The 11013-nt window shown below is 35.1% G+C and overlaps 1 protein-coding gene across 2 annotated transcripts; it reads right to left on the bottom strand.

Annotated features, from left to right (window-relative positions):
* Positions 1–3059: 3059 nt before the first annotated feature.
* LOC131602471 (uncharacterized) lies at positions 3060–10070 on the bottom strand. Of its 2 annotated transcripts, none has more exons than XM_058874594.1 (4): positions 9698–10070; positions 6728–6954; positions 5732–6485; positions 3060–5388 (listed from the first exon to the last, which is right to left on the bottom strand). In XM_058874594.1, exons 2-4 carry the CDS (start codon positions 6950–6952, stop codon positions 3269–3271), a joined length of 3099 nt encoding a protein of 1032 aa, XP_058730577.1. In that variant the 5' UTR covers positions 6953–6954; positions 9698–10070; the 3' UTR covers positions 3060–3268. The 2 variants fall into 2 exon arrangements, with proteins under 2 accessions (XP_058730577.1, XP_058730578.1); XM_058874595.1 differs by lacking the exon at positions 9698–10070 and adding an exon at positions 7957–9656.
* Positions 10071–11013: the final 943 nt, after the last annotated feature.

Genomic DNA, 11013 nt, shown 5'->3' with positions numbered 1-11013 from the left:
TAAACTTACAAACTTGAGTTACAACTTGTGTCAAATATGGTCTAGTGCATACTATAGCATACATTAAACAACCAACAACACTGGCATAAACAACCTCTGACATATACTCAATTTCGGGATCTTTATTTGGACATTGATCCAATGAGTGTTTAAAGTGATTCGCCAATAGAGTATTCACAACCTTTGAATTACTCATGTCAAACTTATTTAGCACCTTTTCAATGTAGTTTTTCGTATAGAGTTATAAGTTTCTAGCAATTATACCCCTATGAATTTCAATGCCAAGAATCTTCTTAGCAGAATATAAGTCTTTCATGCCAAACGCTTTTTCCAACATGATTTTTAATTTATTTACGTCATATAGATTATTAGCATCAATCAACATATCATCAACATACAGTAACAACAAAATAAAAGATCCATCATCAAAGATCCTAACATAAATAAAAAGTCATACTTACACCTTTTGTAGCCATCTGAAACATGTGTGAATCAAAGTGCATGTATAATTGCATTGAAGATTATTTAAATCCATACCAATACCTCTTTAATAGACAAACTAGTGTGCCGTGTCCAATATCATTGAACCTCTATATCTGCTCTATATAAATTTTCTCGTCTAAATTACTGTGAAGAAATAATATTTTCACATCCATCTGCTCTAAATGCAAATTCGGATTGATCTCACTAAATATATGCACATAAACTAGACACCCAAAAATTCTTAAATTGTTAATATCAATAGAATTACATCTATATGCATCCTCTACAACCTTCCCCTCCAATGAAACAGGTGGTGACCTATTGATAAGATTGCTCACCATGTTAACTGCCAACTGCCTCAACCAATTTTTTCTTATAATTTAGCATTTAATAAGAACCATATTCATTCTCTCTTCGACACAATTTTTTGTACGGTGTCTTACAAACTAAGAAATGAATTTGAATATCGTTTTCTTCACGAAAGCTCTTGAAATTTGAATTAGTGTACTTTGTCCCATTATTTGACCATAAATACTTGATTTTTCTGTCTATTTGATTCTTTACCTCTGCCTTTCAAAACTTGAATTTGATATAGACTTCAGATTTTTGCTTAAAAAATATATTCAACCCTTGTAAGAAAACCCATTTGTGAAAGTTACAAAATATGTTGAACTAACAATGGAAACCTCTTTTGTAGGCCGACACACAATAAAATACACAATCTAAAATACTCTTTGGACTGTGCAAATACACAATACTTGCACAAATCTATCTTGAAGTTAAGAACACCCTCGATAAATTTCTCTTATAAAGTTGCATCATCCCACCCTCATTGAGATTACTCTGTCGCATATGACAGTTTTTGTGCATCATTACCAGACTCAACTGATACAACATCACATACAATAGCGTTTCCCAACAATTTGTAAATATTACATGAAATCCTCCTTACTCTCTCATCACAATTAAGACACCCCTGATAACCTTCCTAATGTCCTTGTCCCATCAGACTTGTAGGAGAAATCATTTTCTTGAAGACTACCTAAAAAAATCAAGTTATTTCTCAATTCTAGAATATATCTGACATCGTTCAATGTTTGCATGCCATCATCATCCATAAAAATTTTAATTTGTCCTATTCTAGTTATAGTACACACTTTATCATCACCCAGATAAACAAATTCAAAAATGTCTGACCTGAATGTAGTGAACCATTTTTTGAAGCGATATCATGTGGTAAGAAACACACTTTTAAAATCATCAGTTTGAACCACATTTGTAAAACTAAATGAGCCTTACTTTCTTTTTGGACATCCTTCTTCCAATGTCCAATTTGTGTGCAATTTTAACACTCCATTGTTTTTCAATTCTTAAATTTAGACCTATTCTTTCAAAATTTACTTTACTGCCCATGATTTTGACTTGCCTTCACACACATAATTTCACATTAACTTTCTTCCTCTATTCTTTATCTCTTTTGAGAATGAGACAAAAGTGTAGCAATAATCACATCAAAACTGATAGTGTTTATCCCATAGATAAGAGTGAGAGTCACCAAGTGGTCATAAAAACTTTGTAACGTGCATAAGATAATTATCTTATCTTCATCATCAATCTTCACCCCAAGTCTCATCGGGTCAATGATTATGTTGTTAAAAACATTGTCACGTTATTACAAATCAGATCCTTCATGGATCTTAACAATGTATAGCCTCAGCTTGACGAACAATTTCTTCATCAACGTCTTTGACGTATACTTACTCTCCAATTTGTCTCAAACCTCCTTCGACGTCATTAGACTTAGAATATAAGTCATCAACTTTTTGAAGCACTTAGGTCAATCAATGAATTATTCTTCATCTCTTCCTAACCCATATCCTCCATGTCGACCAATTTCGTCTCGCAACGCCTTATGTAAAATTTGTTGAGCCGTCGTATCCTTAACTTTCCTTTGTCATAATTATAAATTTTACACAAGAGTTAATAGTCATCTGATATCAATCGCTAGAACATGAACAATGTAGGAGATAAAAAAGAAACAAGTAAAAAAAAAAAGACAACACACGATCGAATTTTGTTAATGCAGCTCAAAATATGGTATCTACCTTTGCCACTATAGAGCAACTATAGTTTCTTTGTATTTGAATTAAAATTCAAAATCCATATACTTTAAGGATCAAGATCATCTACGTCATTTCCTCGTGTTGGGGCTCAGAAAATTTCTCCGATCAAAGGGTCAGGATTTACACACCATACTGAAGATAACATTCTTGTGAGGTTGATGCCCAAAGTGAGAAGTAAAATGCCATCTAAAATCATACGTTTCAATTATGGTTTAAGCTAACAAATCACAAAAGTTAACAAATACTAAATGTAGTCTATCCTATCCATCATACCATACAGAACCATAAACAAAGGGAAGAAAGCTACCACCATGGTATGGTATAAGCTATTTGATGGAGCTCCGTTTCATTCAAGCATGCAGCCTAGTAAGCATGATATTGTACTAGAAAAAAATCACTTTAGAAATCGACAGTGCACAAACTGGCAAATATCTAAAACAATTCTCTAAGAGATAACCAAGAATAAACCATGCAACATTATTCAAGAGTAATACAAGTTGGTTTGATCCGAAGACTAACTGAAAATCAAGCAGATAGGGGTTTGAAGAAATGTACAAAAAGAAATCCCCACGCTTTAGACATCACATGTCTCATCAATATAGAAAATGACCCTCCTTACCCTCTATAAATTCTCATCTATAAAAGTAAGCCTCTTACAATGATTAGGTTAATCGAATCGATGGAGGATTACCTGCCGGGCACCTCTGTCTACGGGGCCTTCTGGTTGTCTTGCCCCAACCTGTTAGGCTTCTATCCTCCAATCCCAGTTCAACGTTGTTAAGCTGCTGAACCAGTGGGGTACAAGTTTCAATGGTTACCACTGGACGAGGGGGAGATGGCAGAACCTGTGACCTCCGCCTACCCCTGCCACACCCATTCCTAGAAGAACTTCTTCTGGTTAATCCTGAATGCCATGCATGACCTGTTGCTTTCATAAGCCCGCCAAATGTCTGAAGGTCTTCTGTTACTTCATGCCTTGATAAAGATGTTAGGCCTGGAAGGATGTCCCTTTGGAAATCCCTCCGCTGCCTCCCTCTCCTTGCTGGCCCCTTTCGTGCCCGAGTAGGCAACGAAGTTGTTCCAGCTTCTTCTACTAACAAGTTTTCTGGAACAAGAGGCTTGGGCATGTAGTCTTCTTCCTTGACCTCTTCCAGTTGCAATGTCATAGCCTCAAAGTAGTCCAATTCTTTGGAGGATGATTCCACTTTACCCTCACGATTTTTCCCCTTTGAATTATCTAACTTTCTCTGCACATCATCTACACATGAGAAAGCTACATCTGCAAACCAACTTAGTGGATCCACCAATGGTTTTTCTGATGGACTGCTCACGACATCATCCACTTGATTGCAGCAATGAGATGACATGGAAACTATTGCTTCGGCTGCAAGCCTCATAAATTCATCTTGTGGTTGTTCAACTGTGACTTGTGGGCCTAGTGGTGATACTGAAGGAGGTTCAAGTTGTTTTTCTTCAGAAATAGCGTCCTCCTCTGTCTCAGGAACAGCAGGGGCTTCAAGATCTATTACCCCCTTCATTCTTACATTAGCGGCTGGAATAGTGGTAAGAAATGCCTCATCCTCATTCATACTCATGTTCAGGTCAAATTGATTTCTAGAGTTGGCTTCCATTTTTGAAAGTCCTTCCTTACAAACAATGGTTTCAGTGACAGCTTGTTTGTCCATGTCAACCTCAAGAACGTCAGCATCACAAGGCAAGTTAATATCAAGTACCCGGTTTTTTCGATTATTTTCCACCAGTTCTATACCTGATGGACTAGGAACTGACACAGATGGAGAAGTGAGTGAAGGTGACTCCTTAGTAGAAATCAGAGGTACACCAAATATGGGAACACCGAGAATTTTCTTTTTACTACAGCTATCACTGGCTTCTATCCTACTCGGCTCAATATTTGAACACAAACCTGAAGTTACACCGTTTATAAATTTTTCACTAGACCCCTTTTCAGTTTCATCCTTGTTAGATGAAGAAGCAACTTGGAGAAAACTCAATTTTCCAGCAGTCACGCGCCTATCACTACCAGCATTTTGAATCTCATTTTTACATGCAGTCTTGGATCTAAGCCAAGGCAACACTGCAAGCTGCTCCCCATTCTTCGGTTCTCGATCTACGATTCCAAGACCCGACTGGGTTACTAAGTCATTGGATAAACCATTTGAAAGTCGCACATTCAAGTTAATATCTTTTCCAGATGACATTTCATTGCAAATTAAATTTGAACTTTTATTATAGTTCGGTGAACCACTGTTGAAATGTTCAGCAATCCTGGGGTTAAATCCATTTTGCACAGATGCTTCACGGTGAAAACCTGCATTCTGCTTCGTATTGATATTCAGAGGCCAACTATCTCCCAAAAGCCCATTACTTTGATGTGACTGAGAACCCCTACTCAAGGCACCAGATGAATTTAGAAATGGAGAAGGAGGCATCTGAACAGACATCAACTTCTGGTTTAGACTACTACTTGCCATTTGCCAAGATGACTGAGACCAAGACTTGGCAAAATCTGAGGAAGGAGCAAATGCATAGAGACCGGAACTGTATGGTGATACAACATTCTCTGGATGCTTATTCCTTTCATTGATGTCCAAACCACCGACTGTTTTTTCCCTCCATAAACCAGTCTTGCTTCTATTATTTAGATAATCAGATGTAGGTTCGGGACCTTTACCTAGTGCATCTTGTGTTGCTTGGGATGAAAAAAATGATTGCTCTTGTTTGAGGACTTGAGGAATGGGATTCGAACTGATTTTAGCTTGCCCTGTAATAATCATTAGAAACTATATTGTTAAGGCGCAATTTCTCAGATACCATATCAATCACAGTGATTGTTTATTGTAACACTTGCACATCCAAAAAGGAAATTTTGGCCTATAGGAAAATATAAAGATGACAAAATATCCTAAAATATTTGCAAAATTCAAGTTAGAGCAAAAAAATCTAACTCACTAATAATGAAAATATATAGTTTGTCTATTTGAAAGGAGACGAAGCACAATTAAGAGTATACCAATCTGTCCGCTCTCACACCGAAAAATCTAACATTTATTGTGCTTCCACTCTCTTTCCATAATTTTAAAGCAGCTAGATAATAAAAATCTAACCTGTCTCTTTTGATGAAATCCACAATTTTCCACTCCCATCATTTTTCAAATATCCATTACTTGAAGGAGTATGGTGCGAGTTGTGTAAATCTTCTGTAGAAAAACCAAAAAACCTTGACTTCTGTTTTGCAAATGGATCAGAGCATTCAGTTGCCCCTGGATAGGGATTATGGTTTAGAGGAGGAATACACGCAGCAGCATTTGTTTCTTCCACTTGAACCGGTTCATTTAAGTCGGCCAAACCATTTCTGCTTCTTAAAGACTGCTCAGATCTTGAAGTGTCTTCCTGGCTACCAGTTTTCCCACCATTGCCACAAAAAAGTCTCACATCCCTTCCTTTCCCATTTTTACAATTTATATCAGGAATTGTTGTGCCACTTGCATTTTCATCACTAAATTTCTCGCCTTCGTCGGTATCAATGTACTCATCAGCAGGGAGGTCAAGGTCAAACATTTTTCTCCTCACCTTTGAGGGTCTAGACCCCAGTATCTCAACATCTTTTGAACTACTCCCATTTGGTGATGGAAAGAGATTAGTTTGCTTATTGATTCCTTTGTTAGAACCAAAAGGAGAATGAATTCCCCCAATGCCTGAAATAGATGGTCTATCACAAGCAGAACTTCCTGCTATTGGAAAGCTAGGCCCTGGGGAAAACGATTGACCAACAGATCTATGGTTTCTGTGTAATTCTTTCATTTTTACTTCATCCATCAAATCTCTTTGTATTCTGTATAAACGATGAAGTTCAAACACCTGATGATAATACATAATTTAAATATATCAATAGTTTTACCAACTGATTAAAGTCAATATTGAACCGAACTAGTGTTGGTATCTCACTGTCAAGTACTTAAAAACCACTGCAGCGATTGAAAATTTCCATATTTTGAGTCAAAACATGATACATAATCATAGACTAAATATACTTAATCTTTAAGCACCCAAAACCTTTAATGTGCATAAGCCAAGAATGAAAAGAAACTAGAACTTCATACCTGATTCTTAAATATGGCCTCGTGTTCAAGCATCATCTGTTTCACAACATCCTTATCATATGCTGAACATACATCTGCTGCGGCACTTGGAAGATGGTTCTGATAATATTGCCCATTTGCCAGTGCTTTATCTCCATAAAATAGGGGCCAGCCACAACTGCTGGATTCCTCATTAAGATCTCTCATTGAGTAGTTTCCCGGAAGACTCTGAACTTTGGTTCCCATCCCTGATAATTGATCACAGATATATTTTAATAAGAAATTTCCGTCATAAATTAAGTAGTGATATATAGCTTCTCTTTCGACTCAATAATATCGCAATCCATGCAGTAACTTAATTTATTTCATACTCATTCCAAATACAGCATGCCATCAAATAACTCAATCCTTGAAAAGTAGTCATACAATTAAATGACCGTAACTAGATTTAATGATGTAAAGCCATATCCAAATAGTTACCCAAACCATGAAACGGTAACACATTAACAGTGCTAGCAATTGCAAAGATAGTTTCCTATCGAAAAATTTAGTTTTTTCCCCATAGTACATGAATTATTAAGGGAACTTAATAGAAAAAGGAAAATAAAAGGTGTGAATTAATCAGATTTCCACATCTTTTCAAATACATTTATCTAGAAGTATAATGAATGAAAGTAAATCTGAATATAAAATATTCATAACTCAAGTACAGTTGAGGTGTTTTGAAGTAAACTAGTAAATTAATTTTTCCATGAGCAGCTTAACATTATAGTAGTCCATTTCACTAAGAAAAAAGCTATATAAATAAGTATTGAACCCTTGAACAAGGAGACCTACTACTTTACATAATGAAATAAGCATTCTAAAAGCCTTGCACTATAATGCCATTAGAAACCTTAACATATGGGTCTTCTTCACTTTTTACAAGTCTTTGCACCTCACAGTTACAAATTATAACCAGTCTCTCCAGCTCTTAACCCCTTATTTAAAAGGGATGCAACAAGATTTGAACAGAAAAGGCTAATTCACCAGAGAATAAAAAGGTGAAAGTCTTTACTGAAATGCTGAGCTAAAAAGTGTATGTAAAAAAAAAACCAACATCCATGGAGAAGAAGATAGAGCACGCAGCAACACCGAGCTCTGAGATCCTTAAACTCAGAGACTCCTTATTGTAAAAGAACACATATGGACTGCTTATAGAAATTGTTAGCGCAACAATCAGGGGAGGGTCGAGTGAGGAGCATTCTTACTTTTGTAGGACTTTCCTTTTAGCAGCGCAACAATCGGGGAAGGGTCAATCGGGGGAGGATCAAGTGAGGAGCATTCTTACTTTTGTAGGACTTTCCTTTAAGGAGCGCAACAATCGGGGAGGGTCAATCGAGCGAGGAGCATTCGTACTTTTGTGGGACTTTCCATTTAGCAGCGCAACAATCGGGTTTTGTGGGACTTTCCATTTAGCAGCGCAACAATCGGGGAAGGGTCAATCGGGGGAGGATCGAGCGAGAAGCATTCTTACTTTTGTGGGACTTTCCTTTGAGGAGCGCAACAATCGGGGGAGAGTCAATCGGAAGAAGGTCGAGCGAGGAACATTCTTACTTTTGTGGGATTTTCCTTTGAGGAGCGCAACAATCGGGGGAGGGTCAATCGAGGGAGGGTCGAGCGAGGAGCATTCTTATTTTTGTGGGACTTTCTTTTGAGGAGCGCAACAATCGGGAGAGGGTCAATCGGGGGAGGGTCGAGCGAGGAGCACTCTTACTTACTGCCAATAAGAAGAGAGCAAATCCCTAAATTAACCAAACTATAGGGTTGCAGAAGGGTCAGCTATGTAACAAGCATTTGTGATAATAGGCCTTCAGGTCACAAAATACAAGCATTTATTAGTGTTCACCTACAAGTGCAATCTGACATGAATTATGTTTGCAAGAAGACAGACAGGTTTACTAAGCACGAAAACCCAACAGTTCACAAGGACCATTTAACAGGAAAAAACTACTAAAGATATGAAAAGCTTACACTAATGCAATGATCTCATGATACACCAATTAGGTGAAAATACTTCTAAACACCCAATATTGGAAAGAAGCAGGCTTGGCAATCACCATATTCTGAAGTTATTTATATTTCTTAAAAAAAGTACCAGGACTCAGTTCTGACTGCTGAACAAGCAGTACAAGTAAGCCAACAACTCTAATCATGAATCAAATCTTGTCACATTTTCAAATTCACCCAATAAAATAGTGTCAACTATGCAAGAAAATTACCCACTCGGATTTCGGCTTAGTTGTCAAACGTAATTTGATGGAGGACAAGGATTGGGAAAATACATTTGAATCCAACTTATCACGCCACAGGTTGAAACCACATTGCAATGTGACCACAGGTTTCAAATGCATCAAAAAAGATTCATTCTTCACCGATTAACCTCGGGCCAAGGAATTTCAAAATCGCAGTGAAATTGTTACACAAAAGCTCATCAGTGTAATGAAAAATCTACTAAAAAAGTGGAGCAGCTTCAAATTAGGCATCACAGTCTCTCCTTAGCTCCAAGTTTGAGTAAAAATGATCAAGAACAGAATAAAGTAACACAAAATCTTAATCTATTCACACTGAACCATTCAAGTCTTCCCTCAATTCAATTTCTCGACCTTTCTTTCATATATAACAGGATGATAACAGATTAAAAACACACCCACAAAAAAGAGAGAAAAACCTAAACGAATGACAAGTTAGAATAAAGCAGATCCTATTCAACAATCACCAAACCAACGGTTTATTCATCACACAGAAAGAACAATTCAAAACACCAAAATTCAACATCTGAACATTTCAGCTAATCAAACAAAGAGAGAGAAAAAAAACAATTCAAGTTCCGTTGAATAATCCTCCAACCAATTAACACCAAGAATTCAATTTTCACCACACTCAAAACAAAATTAATTCGAAAAAAAAAAAGTAAAAATAATCAAACAATTCAGAATGATAAAAATTTACCTCAAACCCGCATCCTTGTATGCTTTGCTATTCAGAATCCGCCATGGATTCTACCATTGAAAACAGAAGAAAAATTCAGTGTATTGACTCCAAAAAAAAAAGGTTTAGTTATTATTAAAAGAAAAAATTAAGAAACAACATTGAAGAAACTTAGATCGTGGATTTCGATCTATTAGTTCTTTCTCTTTTCTCTCTTTTAGACATATACAAGAAAGTGAAGAAAGAAAAATAAACTGAGGTTTAATTTTTTAGAGAGAGAAAGAAAAATAAAGTGAGGTTTGTTTAGAGAGAGAAAGAGAGAGAGAATTATAGTTGTAGAGAGAGATCCCAGATAAGAAATCTCCTCACAAAACAAACGACCTTCTAAGAACAGTGACATGAAATTTGTCAATATCCGGTCTCTTTATATTCTCTGCTTTTTCTTCACTTCTTTCTCTCTCTTTCTCTTCTTTTTTTTTTTTCTTCTGTTTTTTATATTTTATAAATAAATATTTATTTAAGACTTTCTGTTCTTGAGATATAAAAACAAATAGTTGTTTCTAGATTCTCTCAACTTTCCTTGATTTTTGGTTCAGATAAATATCAAATCAACATTTTCTATTTCTGCATATTATTATACCATGTAATCCTTCTTTATTGTATTATATTTATTATTTTATGAGTTAAATTTAATATTGTCGATAAATCACACAATCCCAACAAAATTAAAAGATAAATTTTAACGTCTTAATCAATAAATTTTAACGTTTTAAAATTACATATATTTTTTTAATAATTTAAAAAATTATGATTGATGATAGTTTTAAATAGGTCACAGTAACTAGTTTATGTAAATTAGATTCATTATTATGAAAGATATTGCTATCAAAACATTGAATTCGAGATTAATAGTTTGTATTTATCTAATCTAAGTAATAGATTTCAATTTAACTGATATATTGACTATTCATTAGATTTAAAATTTTATATTATATAATTATACATATGTTTCATAATAAATAAACAAATTGACTTGCATAATAAAAAATGAATAAATAAAATGTGAGATTAACATATTTACTTAATTATTTTAGGAAAATATATTGAAAAGTTAAAGAATACTTTATAAGTTTCCTCAAAAATATAATTTCTTTAGAAATTTGTGCAATTGGTATATTGAAAATTGAAATATTTTACTTTTTATTATTTTTTGTTTAATTATTAATTTATAAGTATTAACAATTTATTAATAATAATACATTCTAAAAAAATTATAAAGAAATATTTTTATTATTTTAACAAGTTAAGAATATATCTGTTCTGGACTGGGCCAAGGT

The sequence above is a fragment of the Vicia villosa genome, linkage group LG5 (genome assembly GCF_029867415.1).
Source record: "Vicia villosa cultivar HV-30 ecotype Madison, WI linkage group LG5, Vvil1.0, whole genome shotgun sequence".
NCBI classification, from domain to species: Eukaryota; Viridiplantae; Streptophyta; class Magnoliopsida; order Fabales; family Fabaceae; genus Vicia; species Vicia villosa.
The sequence above is the reverse complement of the archived record's forward strand: the minus strand, read 5'-3'. Positions and strand labels throughout refer to the sequence as shown.